The 21,640-nt window shown below is 39.9% G+C and overlaps 2 protein-coding genes across 4 annotated transcripts in view; one reads left to right on the top strand and one right to left on the bottom strand.

Moving 5' to 3' along the window:
- Positions 1-11,834, bottom strand: part of LOC124615833 (TBC1 domain family member 13) — a 225,652-nt gene extending 213,818 nt beyond the window's left edge. For both annotated transcript variants that reach the window (XR_006979813.1, XM_047143987.1), the window contains exons 1-2: positions 11,772-11,834; positions 11,616-11,689 (exon numbers count right to left, since the gene is read on the bottom strand). Coding sequence is in view for 1 of the 2 variants with exons in the window: in XM_047143987.1 (XP_046999943.1) it covers positions 11,616-11,689; positions 11,772-11,791 (94 nt within the window). In the remaining variant the exon portion in view is untranslated. The remainder of the gene's footprint in view (positions 1-11,615; positions 11,690-11,771) is intronic.
- The window catches only part of LOC124615823 (protein zer-1 homolog), a 181,463-nt gene continuing 171,615 nt past the window's right edge, over positions 11,793-21,640 (top strand). Inside the window, exons 1-2 of one of the 2 annotated variants that reach the window (XM_047143976.1) lie at positions 11,793-11,891; positions 12,263-13,057. In XM_047143976.1, the coding sequence (XP_046999932.1) occupies positions 12,294-13,057 (764 nt within the window). In that variant the 5' untranslated portion in view covers positions 11,793-11,891; positions 12,263-12,293. The other variant, XM_047143967.1, reaches the window with a different exon arrangement.

Genomic DNA, 21,640 nt, shown 5'->3' with positions numbered 1-21,640 from the left:
AGAAGGGACCAACCATCATAATGGAAGAAGTAAAGTCTGCCATAGCTGCAGTAAAAAATGGCAAAGCAGTAGGTAAAATACAATACCGGGAGAAACATTAAAATGCTTGAACCAAGATGGAATAAGAGAAATATTGAGGTTATGTAATAAAATTATGACAGTGGTGAATGGCCTGAGAACTTTATGACAACAGTAATGATCCTATTACCAAAAAACAAGGAACCAAGAAATGCAGTGAGCACAGGACGATCAGCCTCATTTCACACGCAGCCAAAGTGATATTAAGAATAATTAATAAGAGACTTGAAAAAGTAATGGAGGAGAACCTTGGTGAGGAGGCAGTTTGGCTTTAGATGGAATACGAGCACTGAGATGCAGTAGGGCTCTGACGAATCTTGGGAGAAAGGTTTATTGAAATAGGAAGACACCTATATAAGTGCTTCATCGATCTAGAAGAGGCATTTGACAATGTGGCTTGGGACAAGCTGGTGACTATAATGAGGGAAAAGAGAGTGGACTGGAAAACCAGAAGACTTGTACACTCATTATTATCTGAATCAAAAAGCCTCAGTTAAAGTGAGAGGAGAAAGTACAAACTGGATCTGACTAGGAAAAGGAGTAAGACAAGAATGCTATCTATCACCTACCCTTTTCAACCTATACTCGGAAAATATGATTGACCAATGCTCATTAGATGACAAAGGGGTAGAAACTAGGAAGAAGAGTAGGGTGTTTGAGGTTTACTGATGACATGGTCCTTCTAGCCACAGGGGAAAAAGAATTAAAGGATTTAGTGGACACCACTGAAGCTAACATAAAAAATTATGGAATAAAAATTAACATAAAGAAAACAAAAGTATTGGCATTAGAAGGAAATAAAGAAATAAAAATTATGCTGAATGGAGAACTATTACAACAGGTGTAAAATTTTAAGCATCTTGGAAGCAAGATAGAGACAGACTGGAAGTGCAACACAGAAATTAAAACAAGGATAGCAATGACAAAAGAGGCATTTTATAAGAGAAGGAGACTTTTCTGCAGCAGTCTGGACAGAGAACTCAGGAAAAAACTCATAAAATGTTTTGTATGGAGTGTTCATCTGTATTGTGCTGAAACATGGACTTTCAGGAAGAAAGACAGAGGAAGGCTGGAGGCTTTTGAGATGTGGACAGGGCGGAGGATGGAGAGAATAAGTTGGAAGGACAGAGTAAAAAATGAAGAGGTACTGAGAAGAGTGGGAGAGGAAAGACAGTTACTACATGTATTAAAAAGAAGAAAAAGAAATTGGATTGGTCATATATTAAGATAGAATGACAGACTGATAAAAACAGTTTTAGAAGGTTATGTAGAAGGAAACCGAAAGTGAGGAAGGAAGAGATTTCAGATACTGGATGACGTGATGTACGGTACAACATACAGCAGCCTTAAGAAGGAATCAATGAATCACAGAAAATGGAGAGGCTACGGGGCTGTTAATATAGTAGAAAACTGATGATGGTGATGTCTCTGCTAAAAGTGTGACTGTGAACCAGCCGTGAACCAGTGCTGTATTCAAATTCTCAGTGCCACATAAGAAGATTCATTGGCACGGTCAATTCTTTTTTTTAGGAAATTTGTACCTGATTTTACCCACCTTGCTGCACCCCTTAATCAGCTACATCACAAGGGAGAGACGTTTAGGTGGGGCGACTCCCAGCAAGCTGCCTTTGATGGGTTAAAACATGCCATCAGTAATGCACTTGTGCTGGGAGTCCCCAATTTTAACAGGCCATTCATGGTCCAAACAGAAGCTTCCATTTCCGGGATCATGGCAATCCTGCTCCTGGAGCAGGAGGGGCATCAAACTCTTGCATATGGATTGTAGGCGCTGTCTGGAACCAAACTTCACAACTCTGTATGTGAGCTCAGAGGTTCTGACCCTACTGTTTGCTCTAGAAAAATACAGATTTTATTTCACACACAGACACTCTTAATTGGAGATAGATAAGCAAGCCCTGAGTTGGGTTTTAGCTATGCCACACTACACTGGTCACATAGCATGCTGGGCTGTGAGAATTCCTGCCTTCCAATTTTGTGAGATTTATATATGGAGAACACAAAATCAGGTGGCAGATGCACTTAGTCGAATGTTCAATTATAAAGAGAAAGATGAGGTGGAAGAGTCTGTGAAGGAGGCAGAGGCAAATGGTCACCACCATCTTGACCCAGATCCCCTTTTGTTTAACAATCTGAAGAGGAGTAGCAGAAGGATAACCAGTTATGGAGGATTCTTCATTATCTGGAACAGGGGCTTACAGTAAAAGGTTATTCCTTAGAGAAGGGTGTGTTTTGTTACTGCACTTGATATGAGGGAATGGCGAAGATCTGCCTTCCTCATAGCTCGATAGAGGCAGTCTTCAGCTATTTCCATCTATCGTTGTGCGGTTGACTCTTAGGGTTACAAAAAACAAAGGTTCAAATCAGTGAACACCTAACTTGGAAAGGCTTGGGCACTGAGATACGGAGGCTGGTTGGGAGTTGTCATGAATGTAAATCAGGGAAGCTGAATGTCAACATTAATATGAGCTTCCTGCAATCCACATGGGGGTTCAGACCCTATAACAAACTCTTTGTGGGCTTTTAGGACCCTTACCTCATACCCGAAGTGGTAATCATTATGTCTTTGTGGTTGTGACCACATTTGTTGGCTTATACCGAGTAGAGGAACCATCAATGCATTAAGTATTCAACATCTATCAGGCATCTTCGCCTGTTCTGGACTGCCAAAGGTGTTGGTCAGTGACAATGCGGCTACATTTCCTCCATGTGAGTTTCAAAGATTTTGTTTCAGTAATGGAATTAAGGCATTTTACACCCACTAACTATTACCATCAACCACCATTCGCCAAGCGTATAAATAGAAACTTAAAATTGGCTGCTGTAATTTACCATTCAGGATCTCAAAGGAAATGGGATAATTTGCTCAACTGGTTGAGGCTGGCATTTAATATTGCATCTCATGAAATGCGTAGAACCACTCCAGCTAAACTCATGTTTTCTTTTGACGTCAATTCCGCTTTATGTAAACTCTGGGCATTGGCCGACCTGTTGCCAGTGTGTGTCAACCAGCAGGAATTAAAGGCAAATGGGAGGCTGCAAGAAGGCTGGAGATATAACAAAAAGTGATGTGTAGCATTTCTAGCAGTAGGCGACATAGTACATGTGAAAAATGTACAGAACTGGAGCAAAGTTGCCCAGGGAATTACAGGCAAAATGCTGCAGTGATTTGTGGGTCCCTGCAGTGTTATTAAGGTTTTAACCCCAGTCAGCTATGTGGTCCAGGATATGCAAACACACAGGAAGATCTGGGCCAATATGAGCCTACTTAAGTTAAGCAAAGTTGACGGGGAGGCCCAGTAGTAACAAAGAAATATTGTTGTTGTTGTTGTGGTCTTCAGTCCAGGGACTGGTTTAATGCAGCTCTCCACGCTACTCTGTCCTGTGCAAGCTGCTTCATCTCCCAGTACTTACAGCAACCTACATCCTTCTGAATCTGCTTAGTTTATTCATCTCTTGGTCTCCCTCTATGATTTTTACCCTCCAAGCTGCCCTCCAATGGTAAATTTGTGATCCCTTGATGCCTCAGAACATGTCCTACCAACCGGTCCCTCCTTCTTGTCAAGTTGTGCCACAAACTCCTCTTCTCCCCAATTCTGTTCAATACCTCCTCATTAGTTATGTGATCTACGCATTTAATCTCCAGCATTCTTCTGTAGCACCACATTTCGAAAGATTCTATTCTCTTCTTGTTAAAACTATTTGTCGTCCATGTTTCGCTTCCAGACATGGCTACACTCCATACAAATACTTTCAGAAACGACTTCCTGACACTTAAATCTGTACTCAATGTTAACAAATTTCTCTTCTTCAGAAACGCTTTCCTTGCCATTACCAGTCTACATTTTATATCCTCTCTACTTCGACCATCATCAGTTATTTTGCTGCCCAAATAGCAACACTCCTTTGCTACTTTAAGTGTCTCATTTTCTGATCTAATTCCCGCAGCATCACGCGATTTAATTCGACTGCATTCCAATATCCTCGTTTTGCTTTTGTTGATGTTCATTTTATATCCTCCATTGAAGACAATGTCCATTCCGTTCAACTGCTCTTCCAAGTCCTTTGCTGTCTCTGAAAGAATTACAATGTCATCGGCGAACCTCAAAGTTTTTATTTCTTCTCCACGGATTTTAATTCCTATTCCAAATTTTTCTTTTGTTTCCCTTACTGCTTGCTCAATATACAGATTGAATAACATTGGGGATAGGCTACAACCCTGTCTCATGCTGCTCCCTACCACTGCTTCCCTTTCATACCCCTCGACTCTTATAACTGCCATCTCATTTCTGTACAAATTGTAAATAGCCTTTCGCTCCCTGTATTTTACCCCTGCCACCTTCAGAATTTGAAAGAGAGTATTCCAGTCACCATTGTCAAAAGCTTTCTCTAAGTCTACAAATGCTAGAAATGTAGGTTTGCCTTTCCTTAATCTTTCTTCTAAGATAAGTCGTAGAGTCAGTATTGCCTCACGTGTTCCAATATTTCTATGGAATCCAAACTGATCTTCCCCGAGGTTGGTTCTACCAGTTTTTCCATTCATCTGTACAGAATTCGCGTTAGTATTTTGCAGCTGTGACTTATTAAACTGATAGTTCGGTAATTTCCACATCTGTCAACACCTGCTTTCTTTGGGATTGGAATTATTATATTCTTCTTGAAGTCTGAGATTACTCCGCCTGTCTCATACATCTTGCTCACCAGATGGTAGAGTTTTGTCAGGACTGGCTCTCCTGAGGTCGTCAATAGTTCTAATGGAATGTTGTCCACTCCCAGGGCCTTGTTTCAACTTAGGTCTTTCAGTGCTATGTCAAACTCTTCACTCAGTATCATATCTCCCATTTCATCTTCATCTACATCCCCTTCCATTTCCATAATATTGTCCTCAAGTACATTGCCCTTGTCTAGACCCTGTATATACTCCTTCCACCTTTCTGCTTTCCCTTCTTTGCTTAGGAATGGGTTTCCATCTGAGCTCTTGATATTCATACAAGTGGTTCTCTTTTCTCCAAAGGTCTCTTTAATATTACTTTAGGCAGTATCTATCTTGCCCATAGTGAGATGAGCCTCTACAGCCTTACATTTGTCCTCTAGCCATCCCTGCTTAGCCATTTTGCATTTCCTGTCGATCTCATTTTTGAGACGTTTGTATTCCTTTTTGCCTGCTTCATTTACTGCATTTTCATATTTTCTCCTTTCATCAATTAAATTCAATATTTCTTCTGTTACCCAAGGATTTCTACTAGCCCTCGTCTTTTTACCTACTTGATCCTCTGCTGCCTTCGCTACTTCATCCCTCAGAGCTACCCATTCTTCTTCTACTACATTTCTTTCCCCCATTCCTGTCAATTGTTCCCTTATGCTCTCCCTGAAACTCTGTACAACCTCTGGTTTAGTCAGTGTTATCCAGGTCCCCATCTCCTTAAATTCCCACATTTTTGCATTTTCTTCAGTTTTAATCTACAGTTCATAACCAATAGATTGTGGTCAGAGTCCACATCTGCCCCTGGAAATGTCTTACAACTTAAAACCTGGTTGCTAAATCTCTGTCATAATCTATCTGATATCTTCTAGTATCTTCAGGATTCTTCCATATGTACAACCTTCTTTTATGATTCTTGGACCAAGTGTTAGCTATGATTAAGATATGCTCTGTGCAAAGTTCTACCAGACAGCTTCCTCTTTTGTTTCTTACCCCCAATCCATATTCACCTACTATGTTTCCTTCTCTCCCTTTTCCTACTCTCGAATTCCAGTCACCCATGACTATTAAATTTTCGTCTCCCTTCACTACCTGAATAATTTCTATTATCTCCTCTGCAGAGCTAGTTGACATATAAACTTGACCCCTGGGCAACTTTGCTCCGGTTCTGTACATTTTTCACATGTACTATGTCGCCTACTGCTAGAGATGCTGCACATCACTCTTTGTTATATCTCCAGCCTTCTTGCAGCCTCCCATTTGCCTTCCAATTCCTGCTGGTTGACACACAATGGCAACAGGTTGGCCAATTCCCAGAGTTTACATACAGGGGAATTGACGTCAAAGAAATAAAATAAATTAATTAATTAAAATATGGTGGAGGGAGGGGGCAGCAATCTTTCATTCCCCCCCCCCCCCCCCCACCCTCCAGTTTTGTTTTTAGGAGAGGAGGTTGATAGGTCATTGCCAGCCTATCAATTGTCCAGGTCGCAAAGAGTCTCTGAAAGCACACGTGGTATGAAAATGCATTCTTCAATTGCACACAAGCACAGAACTGGCATCTGGGTTAGAGCAGAAGCCTGCAGAGATAGAAGGTGTGACTGATGTGTGCCAAGTGGTTTGCAAGCCACACGTGTGCTTCCTGTGGCACAGCAGTGCGAGTTGGAGCTGCCAGCATAGAAAGAATGAGCTGTTGCAGTCATAGCCACGGAAGTGCACCATAGTACACAACTATCAATGCCCGGACAAAGGAAATCACAGTCCTGGGAATGGTGGCCACATCAACCTCATCACCGACAGCTTAACAGCTTTCAGCTGATCGATAATGTGTGAATGTCAGCTAAGTTTTCTGGTTACTATGAAGACAGTGTTGTAATGGTCTATTTAGTTGCACTGCCAAGATAGACTAATTCAAGTGCTGTCTTGAGGACTGTGTTTTGAAAACCTTCGGCAAAAGCTGTTTGGTCGATCTTACTGTTATTTAAGTTAAAATCTGCCTAAGCAAAGTAGGAACTCAGCTTGCATTTAAAGTGAAGCAGCTTAATGACTGATTTTCCAGTGTCATGACTGTGCAGCCAATCATTGCGGCCATCAATTACCTTGGTATTAAATTGTGTAATACTGCTTTCCAAATCGATACTATTGAAATAATCTGCAGTTCATGCAGCTGTAATTGCAAGTTGCATTAAAAACTGCTTTGCTATACTATCCCCTTACCAGCGCTGTGTAATGTACTTCGCATCATTACGGTTCAGGTTTTTTAACTCATTTGTTCTTTAGTCTTGAAATATTTGTTGCTGATAAAAGTTCAGGAGTTCATTTGTTCTATCTAAATTAAAAATTTTACTGATGTCAGCTGTTCAAAGATTTCTAAGGAATTTTGCTAGTTTATTAAGTCAAGATCTAGAACTGCAGTTGCTGCATTTACTTTAAAGATTTGATCAAATTAACTCTTGGTTTGTGTTGTTCAAGAACCAATGTGTACAAGTATTTTCTGTAACATCTAATGAATGATTATAAGCAAAAATCTTACAGAAAAGACCACCCAAGGTTCCCTGTATTTAATCCACCCTGCTCGACTGCACTTAGTGCATTGCACAGGTTTGACAATCCACTTCATCCAGGGCTGTTTGTATCACTCAAAGAGTATGGTGATCTTCAAATTAGCTTGAGACGAATTCTTAGTTATGTGCCTAATGCTTTCTTATGGTGTTGTTGATGGTATGATCCATGTTTGACCACTGCTCAGTTGTCTATACTATTATTAACATTATTGCTGCTGACTGCGGCTCTCAACTATTCCAATTTTGCCTGCACTACTGCCAAATCAGCTATGCTTTTCAAGAATGACTGCTAGTTTTCCACAACTGTGAAGCAATACATCTAATAATTATAGTATCAAAGGCCAGCCACATCTCCATTCAAGCTGGATGCTTCATGGCCCATGTAAAAAGTATAGATGATTCTCACACTGTCGAGCATTTCTCACAACTCTGTGGCAGTTTCTGCACTTTTCCATTGTGACAATATTTATTTATCCTAGAAGGATTAATAATTGACAGCAACGCAATGAAAAAATATGGTTACAAGACGTTTTGCTGTTTTATGTAACCAAAGATGACTGACTAGTGACACTATTTTACAAAAGAAACAAGAGTAGGCTATATGATTTAGAAACATTAATGATTTAACTAAATATTACGTTACTATTTTTTTTTCAATATGTTTCCTGTGTGTGATTTAGTGAGCATCACAGCAGAGACTGAGCATAGGATAAGTTTTGATCATGGAAGAAATATAAGGTGAACAGAAATTCTGAAGCAAAATACAGTAACACAACTGGTTAGATTTTGACAACCACCTTTTAACTGCCCCTCATAAAAATAGTTATACTGTTTACTACAATATTACAGTCCTTTGTTTTCTTTGGAAAGACTTCTATTATCATCATCTGTCAATTATTATAAACACACACAAACTAACACTTCTGCAGAAGCACTGAAATGAAACCTTGAAATTTGTGTTGGCAGTATAAGCTGTGAGTCATCATGTGAATTAAGACAGAATGCCTGCTCATATTAGGAGCAAATGTCTTAAAATTTAAAGGAGTTTCTTTGGATCATAATAAAGTGACTATTAGAGTCTAAAGTGATCAGAACCTCAAAATGACCTGAGATATTGTAAGCAAATCATACATCATTTACTATGGCAAACAATGTGAAACACAAAAAATTAATTAGCAAAGGTGATGTGCTATCTCCGATTAACTAAAGATATCACAGTTCGTATATTTCAGCAAATGTACCTGTCACCTTCAAAGATAGCATTATTCTGTGGGCTGTGCTAAGTTACCACACATCTGTTACCACTAAAAAGATTTTGTATTCCAGGTAAAATCATTAATAACTATCTCAACATAATAAGTAAGGACAAGTACATTATATATGTATACATTTATATGCATCACTGCAAATCTTGGGGAGACACGAATCAGTAAGTTGACATATATTGCGAATTTTCATTCAATAATGTCATATGGTACAATGATCTGGGGTAACTCTTCTTTAAGAAAGGAAGTCTTCACTGTTCAAGACCGTGCTGTAAGAATGTTATATAGGGTTTACCCATGATCATCTTGTAGATATCTGTTGAAGGATATGGGCATTCTAACTAATGCTTCACAGAATATTTATTCCCTAGTGAAGTTCGTTTAAGTTCAAAAGGAACAATGATGTACATAATTATAATACCAGAAGGAAAAAGATATTCATTGCCCTATGTTAAGGTTACCTTAAGCGCAAAAAGGGGTGCACAATGCTGCAACTAAAATTTATCATCATTTAGCCAGTGATATAAAATGTCTGACGGACAGCAAAGTATAGTAGCATTAGCAGTAGCAGCAGGAGTAACAATAGTAGTAGTCAGTCGTTGTCGTCATCAGCTTGAAAAGTTCCCAGCACCAGACTGGGTTTGTTTGGCACATAAGCCTCACTACAAAGTCCTCTTTTCCCACCATCTTTCTGTGGTCACTCTGGTCCAGTCTTCACCTCTTTTTTTCAATATACTCCTCCACACCTTTCAGCCATCTATCACTTGGTCTTGCTTTTGGTTGTTTCCTTCGCATCTCCACTCGTGTTTCTTCTTGGAAATCCCCTTGCTTTCCATTCTCTTTACGTGCTCGTACCATCTTAGCCTTGATGTTTCTATCCTGTTTCTCTAATAGCCTCATCCTTTCATTCCTCAGTCTACCTCTCCTTGTTACTCCCATTCTGAGGAACTTCTTTTCACACACCTGTAATCTACTTACATCTCTTTTCTTCATTACTCATTTTTGAGATGCATAGATCAATATTTCGATGTACTAACTTTTGTATATCACTTCTTTGCCTTTTTGTGGGATATCTTTGTTCCAAACCAGGTTCCTAACACTTGGCAAGAATGCTTCTGCCTGGCTGCCATGTTCACTAATCTCGTCCTGATTTGGGACGTTTCACCTTCTTCAATTGTCACCTCCAATCCTTATCCCACTAGTTGGCCCATCTTTCTTTCTAGCTCTAGTCAGGATCTCACATCTGTTAACATTAAATTTCATCCCACACTATCTCAAAGTTTCTTCCCACATATGCAGCTGTTCCTGAATCTCCTCCTCCCTGTTTCCCCAGATTATCAAGTTATCTTGTCTTCTCCAGTTTGTGTGTGTGTGTGTGTGTGTGTGTGTGTGTGTGTGTGTGTGTGTGTGTGTTTTTAGTCATTACCTCACATAAGACCACAATGAAGAGGAGAGGTGACAGTGCACTGCCCTGTTTCACAACGCTTGTTTCCTGGAACCAATCTGTCCTTTCATTTCCCACTTTAACCCAACTCTCACTTCCACACTACATCTCCTCCCATCTGCTGTCTCTTTTTCCACTCCCTTCTTTTTCTAGCGCTTCCCGGTAAAGTAAAATCTGAAAACAAACTCAAAAAGTTTTTCTTGACAATTACTCCTGTTATGAAGAAGAATTTCTATTACTCTAAAGTGTAAAAGGTGGTATATTTATTAACAACAACAACAATAAGAGTTATTAAATTCATCATGTAGTAATATTTACAAAGTAATTTCCAGGAACACTAACTGTCAATGAAAACTTTTTCACTGTGAGGCAAATAAATAAAGTGAAGGAAGGGTGTTTTCCTGCATATAGGCACCATCGATTAAAAAGGAAAGGAAGTCCATAAAGTGTGGGTAGTTCCCATTTTCCAGCACACAGATGCCACATGGTTGAGGGTTTATAATTGTCTACTGAATATTATCCTTGATCCGGCTGACTTAAACCCAAGATGATTATACAGTGCCAAAACCTGCTCTACAATGTGCGCATGTGCAGGTTTCTCTATTTCAGTTAGTGTACACAGTAAACAGCAACAGTTGTATTGTGTCAACAGACAGGGATACTCAACAGGGATTCTTTCTGTTAAGAATCCCTGTCTGTTGACACAATACAACTGTTGCTGTTTACTGTGTATACTAATCGAAACAACACAGAACTCTATAAATTATACTCCACTCCAGTTCCCCTGCACTAAAATGTAATAAACAACAGAAATGGTCATGAAAAATGAAAATACTACAATAATCGACTGTGAAGATTTCCTATTATATTGCATTATTATGCACAATGAACCTGCCGAATCTGGAAAGGCCAAAATCACTAATGGGAGGGATGGGGAGGTTGTCACAATTTAGTGGAAATACACTACTCAACATATAATTACTCTATACACCAACAATCATGTAACAAAATTTCACAATTCGTGATGTACCTAGATAGATCCAGTTAAAAGCAAGAGCTAAACATTTTGTATGGGCCACACAGAAGCGAAATTTTTAGTAGCAGTTTGGTGCTACCCAGATTAACAAACAGTTTATACATCGTTAAGAGAATGGTGCGCATCTTCTATCAATGGTGCAAGCTCATCGTAAAGCAGAATCAGAAAATTAAAAATAAGTAAATTACCAGAGCGATGAAATATTGAAAAAAATATACGGTGAAATATTGGAAAAATATAACACACTTGTGCAGAAATATTGAAGAAAAAAATGTACTGACGGCAACTGCAAAAACATGTGGTGCCTGTTAGTTTTGCAATTTATTATAAACATACAGTAATGATGATGGGAGCGTATCACAGACAGAATGTACTTAACATGATACGAACACATTGCCACAGGTTCCCTTGGCGAAGTAACCTGCAACATTTCTTTTAGAAGCTTTTCCTTCTCTTTCTCAAATGCAATGTTTACACATTTATTATCCACCGCATAGTATATTCTTACCATTAAAACAGAGCTTCCTTAATGTTTTCAGATCTATTTCTTCGGAATTTAATAGGTCATCGAATTCTTTTATTCTGAAAAAAAGGGTATTGGTCGATAAGATAATTTTCTGTGTGAACGACAAGTAAGGACAGTATCTGCATGACAGTTGTATACCTCGCTCTGTAAGCAGCCATAATTATGCAGCCAACTGAGTTTTGGAAACACTTGACACCCGATATGCGTATTGTCATGAATGCCAAGTTAAAGAACATCTGCGTTACGCGACGAGTCTAGGTACACAGCCTGTATAATTTCGAGAGTATATTTATATTACCCACACAATGTTTTTTCCGTACTATCTATATTTCTCATGAGAACCATTACACTATTTTTTCTCGTAAGCGCACATCAAACAAAAGACATTTCTTGTCATTTTTGACATTATCGTAAACGTTTTGAAAGCGACAGTTCTGGACGAATCAAAACATGATTGACATTATTGTGTTGTGATCATCTTGTGAAAGAAGTTTTATGAAATGATGAATACTCAGAGCTATCAAAAGTAGTGGATCTTTTTATATGAAGTGTATTATACACTACATATATTGTTTTGACAGTGATGAAAAATGCTGTTTTTGTAACTAAATGTTTGTTTTTATTTGCAGGTTAATAAACAAGTAGAAGCAAGTACTCCTCATGACGATGCTGTCGTTTCTCGCACCTTGTAAAGACAGTGAGCCAGAAACGTTACTAGAACTGTGTTTTAAATTTGTTGTGAAACGACCAGATACTATATGTACAGTAGACCCATTCACTAAAGATTATAGACTTAGAGACGACCTAGCTCTTCCCAGTGAAATCTGTGAAAATATTATTCACTTTTACCAGCAAAGTGGAAATATAGTAGATGATAAATTTGTCAATATATTCCAAAACCCTCACACAACCAGATTAAAACGAGTGAGGTTAAGGAATTCAGCAATCACAGATGATGGACTTTGCGCCTTATTGAGTCATAGATTGATTGAATTAGATCTATACAATTGCATTAATATCACAGAAGGGTCATTAGCCCATATAAATGACTTTGGTAATAGTTTGTTATCTCTAAGTGTTGGATCCCAGGTTCACATTTTGCCTGATACACTGTATTCTGAAGATTCCCAGAAGTTGCCTGAAGCAAACAAAAGAAGTGCATACCAAGAAAGAGGCTACATATTACGCGCACCTAATCTTCGAAAACTGACTGTAAAGAACCTTTATGTTCCTGGAGAGAAATTATACTTTCCGTTGTTACTGCATTCTCTACAGAACCTTGTATATCTTGATTTGTCCAATTGTTTTGACTTAGGAGATCTGTCATATCTATGTGACTTGAAAAACTTGTCAACACTTATACTGTACAATGTTCAAAGACTGCAAGATGCAATAGCTTCAGTATGTAGGATAACCAGCTTAAGGTGAGTGCATTTATGTTTAATTCCTTGTAATTTACTGTGAATTGGAAGTCTTGGGTTGGAGCACTAACAATGCATGATTCAATTGCAAGCCTTTTTGTATAATTCTCATACTTTGAAGCCCCATTTTTCTCCTAATATGAGAAGATAAGTTAATATATTTTTGCATCGTTATTTTAGCTTGGGTATTAATGAGTAACTGTATCTCAGTGGTAGAGTGCCAGACTAGGGATTCAAAGATATTGAGTTCAATTTGTGGTCAATTCTATGATTTTTATCCGTCAGTTATCAGGTCTTTCTCCTCTGTCAGCGTCTACTGATGTGAGAAAGTTAACTGCACCATAGTTTGTAGTCCATGTTAAACTATATGTCCCCTCATATACGGCAGGATAAGTCAGTTAAAAGGCAGATAAAGGCAAAGGCGTACTACTTCTAACAGGACATTCTTAGTAAAGTTATCAGATGTTAAAGCCATTTTTATTGCTGATAGCTCCCCCACCCCGTTTTTTAATTAGTTGAGATAGTTGTAATGACGGTGCTGTCCCGATAAATAGGAGGAAGGTTTCGACGTTTCCTTGTTTAAACCCAAATTAGTTCGGCCTACCTGGAATAACATTTTTTGCAAGAAAGTTTTTAATTGGATTGCAGCTACTTTCTCCAAAACGTTAGACACAGTTGGAAGAAAAGTAAAAGGGCAATAGTTCCCCATGTCTCCCTTGATCCAGTTTTCAGTTAAGGCCTAACTCTGGCAGACTGTTCAAAAGATTGGTTGATTATTTGAGTGGAAGTGCTGTTATGTGTGACACTGTTTTAATCATTAGTTGGTATCCTCTTCCACCAGTTGTTGTTTTTAGTGGTGTTATAACATCCGCCCACTCCATTAATAGTTTGTGCTTTGATGTTAAGTGCCATTTATGTCAAGTACAAGTGTTGCTGTTGCTGTGGTCTTCAGTTTGAAGACCGATATAATTCAACTTACCACAAGAATCTATGAGTAAAATATCCAAGCGATAACAAGAAATTTAATAGAATTTCTGGAGGAGACACACACACACACACACACACACACACACACACACACACACACACACACACACACATGGCCATTTCCTAACCATCTCACATAATTTTTAAAAGGTGGGGGCAAAAGCTGAATACTATCTTCAGAGTGGCATAAGCCAAGAATACACGCACTTATGTTTGGGAAAAGCTACAACTCTTCTACTTGAGGTTGTTAGTGTCTCAAATGTTAAATTTCTTATAGATAGAGGGGCAGAAAAATGTCTACATATTACACAGTATTCAGTGTGGGTTGCAAAAGATGATTCTATTAAAAACTGGGGAGAGCCATTAATTGCTTCTTAATAAGGATTAAGAGAAACAAGATGAATAGATACCAGTATACAATCCATAAGGCAGCCATATTAGTAGTCATTTTATCAGGAACAAATATGGATGGGCTACTAACCACATGCTCTGTAGACAGCAAGACGAATCAAAGTCTGCAATCCTCACAAACAAAAGTGTTATGAATGACACACACACTGCCTGCCTGACAGCAGTTGTTGACTGGTGACTAGAGTGCTCAGCCGGCATGTGGTCAGTCTGCAGGATCATCTTAATCCCAGACTCGAAGATTCAGAACCACTGAGATCTGGCCTGACATTGCTGAGAGCAAACCTCCGTGAAGCCTTATTACAGGTCATATGTGTCACCATACTCTTCAGGGCCTGGCAAGTCAATGTACAAAGGGTAAGGTTGTTGAAGATCCTATTGCCTTGTGTGAGCTAGTGTGACATATTATGCCCCAGAAGAGAGAGTATTAGGAGTGGTGAACTGAGGGACTGAGAACATGGGTACAGGCCATGGGGCATGTCCAGCCACTTTTACACCCACACCTTCCTACAGGGAGTTTGCTTAACTAGACAGTAACATGGACTGTAGTGATTCAACTTTTTATTTATGGACAATACGTAACCTTAGGATCTTAAAGTGTCTGTGGAGTTGGAAGGGAATTTAAGTAAGATCAAATATGATTTATTTGCCACATGTGTGGCAAAAAAGTAAAGACCAAATACAATTTAAATCAGGCCATGTGCTTTACTGCAGTGGAGCAGAACTGGAAAAAAATTGAGGTGTAGACTTTAGTACGAAGAAGGAACCTAGGAGCAATATAAATGGTATGGAAGGAATCTAAAAAAGAAGAGAAATTCTAAATAAAAAATGCTTATATCTTGTGTGAAAGTCATCAAGCCTTTGCATCAGGGTGCTCACATTGTGATGATGAGCTAGAACCCTCTATGAAGAGTTACAGGATATAATAAATGGAAAAGGGTAGTAAATCCCATTACAGGATGATGGTAGTGGGAGATTTGCATATGAAAGTAAGACAAAAACGTAAGACATATTCAGTAAATTTGGTTATATGAGAAATGACAGGCATCCTATACTATTAGAGTGAGCTGAGAAGAGTGACATATGTGCCCTTAATACATGTTCCAGATGAACACAAATAGAAAAAGACTTTGAGAAAGAAAAAGTAAATGCAAAATGAAATTGGCTACATTTTATTAAATAATAAAAAAAGGTACAGACCATAAATCAGTTTTGATTTCCAGGTGAACATAGCAACAAAAATAGATATGAAAGAAACAAGCAGGAAGACAGAAATTTAGAATATTAAACTTTATTGAAGGGCAGGGAGGGGTAGAAATTAAATAAATTCACCATCTTGGTAAATTAAGTTAATGCAAGCCCACCCAGTTAGCCATGCGGTCTAATATACTGCTTTCCGGGCGGGAAGGCGTGCCGGTCCCCAGCACGAATCCGCCCGGCGGATTAGTGTTGAGATCCAGTGTGCTAACCAGTGTGTGGATGGTTTTTAAGGCGGATTTCTATCTGCCTCGGTGAATGCAGGCTGGTTCCCCTTATTCTGCCTCAGTTACTCTATGTTGGGGATTGCTGCGCAAACGCTTTCTCCACGTACGCGTACACCGTAATTACACTACCACGCAAACATTGGAATTACTTTTGTCTGGTGTGAGGGGTCTACTGGGGGTGAAACCACACAATAACCCTGGGTTCGGTGTGGGGCGGCGGTGGGGTGAGTGGACTGTTGTAGCCTGTTGTGGGGTCATGAAGCACTGAAGGGCTTCGGCAGTCCGGTAGGCTGTCCGTCGTTTCTATGTCCCCAGTTCCATCCAGTACAATAGAAGGTAATACAGACATAGATGAAAGCAATTATTATTTAACATAACTACTGCTGCTGACTTCAAAAGATGTTCCACTTATTTACATCTACATCACCATACATCCTCTGAAAACGTCTTGAAGTGCACGGCAGAAGATACTTCCTGTTGTACTGTTTACTAAGGTTTCTTCTGATTCTGTTCACAAATGGGTAGAATGGTTGTTTAAACACCTCTGTGTACATTGTAATTTGTTTAATGTTTAAAAATTTAATGAATATTATATTCATGATTTAAGGTTAGTTATTCGTACCTGTAAAAGGCTTTGTTGAGTGAGTTTGTGTCTACTTACAAGCATCTGCCAGCTCAGTTTCTGCATCATCTCCGTGACACTCACCCATGGGTTAATCAAACCTATGACAATTCGTGCTGCCCTTCTCATATATGTCCAATATCCCCTGTTTAGTCCTATTTAATGCTGGCCCCACACACACTTGAACATCTTTCTGGATGGGTTGCATGAGTATTCCACCAATGAACCAAAGTCCTCCACCTGCTTTAACTACAACTGAGTCATGTGATCATTCCATTAAACATCCTTACAGATTGTTACACCTAGGTATTTGAATGAGTTGGCTGAGTGCAGCTGAGACTGTTTGATACAGTATTCATCAGATATTACATGGGTTATTTTGTATATGTGTGTGTGTGTGTGTGTGTGTGTGTGTGTGTGTGTGAGAGAGAGAGAGACAGAGAGAGAGAGAGGGAGAGAGAGAGAGAGGTGCACAGTTTTACATTTAAAGCAAGTTTACAATCTTTTCACAACTTTGAACTCCTATCAATACCCAATTCAAAATCATCTGCAAAAAGTTTGAGATTAGCCTACTATTAATATTGTCTGCAAAGTCATTAATGCACAGCATGAACAGCAATGTTCCTGTACTCCCCTGTGGCATAACTAAAGGTATGTCTACATCTGTTGATGACTCTCTATCCAAACACTCCTGAGGGACACCACCTTATTTCAGGCACCTTCAGCACCAGGCAGGAGTGTTTGCACGCCTCAATGATGCTGTGGTCTATGCTGGAGCTAGCGTCGTTACTGGTATGACCACACTAGCTGGATAGGCCTCAGAGCAGGGGTCGTATGAACAGTGAACAACAACTTAAGGAAGAGGGGGATATCTTTTCCCGTGGGAGCTCCATCAGCAGTGGTTGGATAAGGGGATGCTGTCCTCATGTATCCCAAGCTGAGGACTGCCCAGTGCCACCAGACCTCTTCTACAGGAAATAATTCAAGGACCATCATTAGACCTGGCAACAGAAAATTGTGTGTTTCAGAGAATGGTGGCTTTGGCATCACCATCTGGACCATGAGGAAGGTGTGTGTTGTGTTGTGGTCTCCAGTCCAGAGACTAGTTTGATGCAGCTCTCCATGCTACTCTATACTGCGCAATCTTCTTCATCTCCACATAATTACTCCACCCTACATCCTTCTGAATCTGCTTAGTGTATTCATCTCTTGTTCTCCCTCTGTTTTTTACCCTCCATGATGCCCTCCAATACTAATTTGATGATCCCGTGATGCCTCAGAACATGTTGTACCAACCAATCCCATCTTCTACTCAAGTTGCGCCACAAATTCCTCTTCTCCCCAATTCTGTTCAGTACCTCCTCATTAGTTTCATGATCTTCCAATCTAATCTTCACCATTCTTCTGTAGTACCACATTTCAAAATCTTCTATTCTCTTCGTGTTTAAACTAATTGTCATCCATGTTTCACATCCGTACATGGCTACATGCCATACAAATACTTTTAGAAAAGAATTCCCGACACTTAAATCGATACTTGATGTTCATCAATTTCCCGTTTTGAGAAACCCTGTTCTTGCTGTTGCCAGTCTACATTTTATATCCTCTCTACTTTGACCATCTCCAGTTATTTTAATACCTAAACAGCTAAGCTCATCTACTACTTTAAGTGTCTCATTTCCTAATCTTAATTGCCTCAGCATCATCTGATTTAATTAGACTACATTCCATTATCCTCGTTTTGCTTTTGCTGATGTTCATCTTAATCCTCGTCTGAAGACACTGTCCATTCTGTTCAACTGCAGGTTCTTTGCTGTCTCTGACAGAATTACAGTGTCATTGGCGAACCTCAGAGTTTTTATTTCTTTTCCATGGATTTTAATTCCTGCTCCAAATTTGGAAGAAACAAAAAAGAAAGAAAGAGAAAAAACTCCCAGTCTTAAGGTGTGCTACATACTGAGGGGGTGAACTGCTGTTGAAATACAGCACTATTTGTCTCCCAGTTGTATACCGCTTGCTGAGGCCTGCAGCACTGTAGCTGGGTTGGCACTTGTTTTGCTAGCAGCTTGTGGGATCCCTATGTAGTGACCTCACTTCACATTTACTCCTGATGGGCACGTTACCATCAGTTAGTAATTACACTCATCAGACAGAGAGCTTGGTTGATGAGTCTTACCGAGATGACGTCTCAGAAGAATAGTAACAGGGCAGTAGTGAACCATAACACTGTCAATGTAATCAAGAGAGCAGAAGGAATCATGGAGAAGGTAACCTCTTTTTATATTTACAAGGCATTGAGGGTATTTATGGGTCCTTGTGAAGTGTTAGACAGCTTCGTAATGGAACACTTCTAGTTGAAACTGCCGTTTCGCACCAAGTATCTAGGCTTATGGGATGGAAGTCCTTGAGTGATTATCCTGTTATGGCTGAGACGCATGACACATTTAACTTCTGTAAAGGCATTATTACCTGCTCCAGTATAATGGAGATGGACCATGATGAATTACGTGAAGAATGGAGAAACAAGGGTGTACCTGAACATTTTCTGACAGACTTATTACCATCTTAAGGTTCAACATTTGTTCCTAACCCATTGTGATGCTTCAGATGTCAAATATTTGGTCATCCAACTAAGGCATCAGTGGAAGGACTACATGTGGAAACTGTGGAGGCTCAGCCTGCAAGGTTGAGTACTGGTCCTCCAAAATCTATAAACTGCTCTGGGATCACCCAGAATGGAGCAGGAAGTGTGGGGTTTATAACAAGGAAAGGAAAATTCAGGAATTGAAAGTTATAAGACGTGTATCCTCTGGTGCTTTCAAAACTATGCAACCTCTGGTGTGTGTCTCTTGCTTTGCATCAGCCCTTAAGAATGCAGTTACCAAGTGTGACGTTCCCACACAAATCCAGGACCCCGAAACCATTTGGAAGCCATCAACTTTGTACTTTGAACCTCAGCCACATACTACTGCACACTATCAGAGGCCCTCTAAGCCACCCTCTCTACCCATCCAACCAACTCCTCCTGTAAGTGAAGAAAAAGTCACACCAAAAGTCGTTTAAAATCAAAGGAAGTGCCAGCAAAACCATTGCATCAGTGAGCACTCTTCCTTTCCAATTGTGATTTTATGGTCAAAGATACTGATATCCACATGGAGGAACCAAAGAACTGGTCACAGTTGATGTTAACCCGACCTCTTGTGTAAATTACCACCACTAAGGGAGAAAGATAAGGTACAAACTGTGCTAACCAATGGCTCCCACAGGATTTTCTGTATTGCAGTGGAACTGAAATGAATGTCAGTCAGATTTGCAACGATTTCAACTTCTGTCCCAGGAGAGATCATTTTACATCTGCTTACAAGAAACTCATTTTAAAGTCTCCAACATACCTGAGTTAACAGGCTACCAGTCCTACAAGAAGGATGATCTTATAGGGGACAAGGCAGAGGGGAAGATGGCTGTTTTCTTCAAAGACAGATGCCACTCCTCTCTTGCAACTCTTACCAAAGCTGGACAAACAGTTGCAGTGGAAGTTCTCACATCAGCTAAGATAACAGTGTTTTTCCCCCCACCTCAGGCTTCATTTGATGCATGGAGAGAGATCTTCTGGGCACTCTCCCATGCATTCCTCCTCATGGGTGAGTAATGCCCACAGTGTGCTGTGGGGCTCAGCTTGCCCTTGCTCCAAGGGTCAAATTATCAAGCACTTTGTCCATTTAGAGAGTATCTGTCTTTTCAACTCTGTTCAGATGATAAACTTCTGCAGCTAAAGGGTAATGTTCAGCCATTGACCTTAGTTTTTATCCTCCAGCAATTGCAGGCTCAATTCAGAGGGACATGGCCATAGATGTGCATCCCAGTGACTACTTTCTGGTGTGGATCCACATTGTGACTCAGACAGGTGTTGATAGGAGATTGCAAATGGAAAATTGGTTGGTATAAAGTCCCATCTTCAAACTTGCTTTGATTTTAAATAACTTTCTGTGTGGTGATTCTATTAACTAATGGGAGGAGTTGGCACCCAGGAGAAGATGCACCATGTCACCTGCATGGTCCAGCAAACTGTCACCAATTCCATTCCCCAGTATAGCAGCTACCTCAGATGATGGCCGGTCCCTTGGTGGAATGAGGAATGTTGCTCAGCAGTCAGAGCCAAGTGCACAGCTTTGCAGCAGTTCGAACACCATTCAACTACAGAAAGCGTTTGTTCCTTCAGGACTGTGCGAGCACAAGCTCAGTAAGATAGATATCAAGCAAGGGCAGTACATCTCCCCTTATGGTCTTTTTGAGAAATAGTCCTTGTGGATGTGCCTAAAGACGTTGCTCAGGTTTTAGCTGAACACCTTTCTATTGTCACTGCATCGTCTGACAAGCTCCTGAGTTTCAGATATTGTGTAGATAAGGAGACTCCACTTCTTCTTGTGTAATGAGGTGGTCTACAAACTTCCACACTACACATGGACATTGGAATCAGCTGTGTGCAGCCAGGGGCATTGCTCCAGGACCAGATCAGATTCGTTACACCATGCTCTGTCATCTGTGCTCTGGAGACAAAGACAAGCTCCTATCTTGTTTCAGTCAGATCCTGTTTGACAGACAGTATCCCATCACTTGGCAGGGGGCAATATTAATTCCCATATGGAAACTAGGCAAGGATTGTTCAGACCTAATAGTTACTGAAGTGTAGCTCTTACCAGCTGCATTGGTAAGATTCTCAAGTGCATGCCAAGTGCTGCCTTATCTGGCTTGCCAAATCTTGGGGTCACCTGCGCTGTTCTCAATGGAGTTTCAGTTGTTACCATTTCACCTTTATAACTTAATTCTACTAGAGATGACAATACAGGAGCCTTTCTTATGTTACAGCCATGTAGTTGGTGTGCTTTTTGATCTTGAAAAAGCGTACGGTACCACTTGGAGATACAACATCCTTTGCCAACCTCATGAATGTGGACTATGTGGATATCTGCTGCTTCTTATTCAGTACTTCCTTGAGCACTAGCACTTTCACTATAACATTGGTGATAACTTGTCTGACAACTTTGTTCAAGAGAATGGGGTCTCCCAAGGCAGTGTACTTAATGT

The sequence above is a fragment of the Schistocerca americana genome, chromosome 1, assembly GCF_021461395.2.
Source record: "Schistocerca americana isolate TAMUIC-IGC-003095 chromosome 1, iqSchAmer2.1, whole genome shotgun sequence".
NCBI classification, from domain to species: domain Eukaryota; kingdom Metazoa; phylum Arthropoda; class Insecta; order Orthoptera; family Acrididae; genus Schistocerca; species Schistocerca americana.
This window is presented reverse-complemented; position numbering and strand designations above follow the sequence as displayed.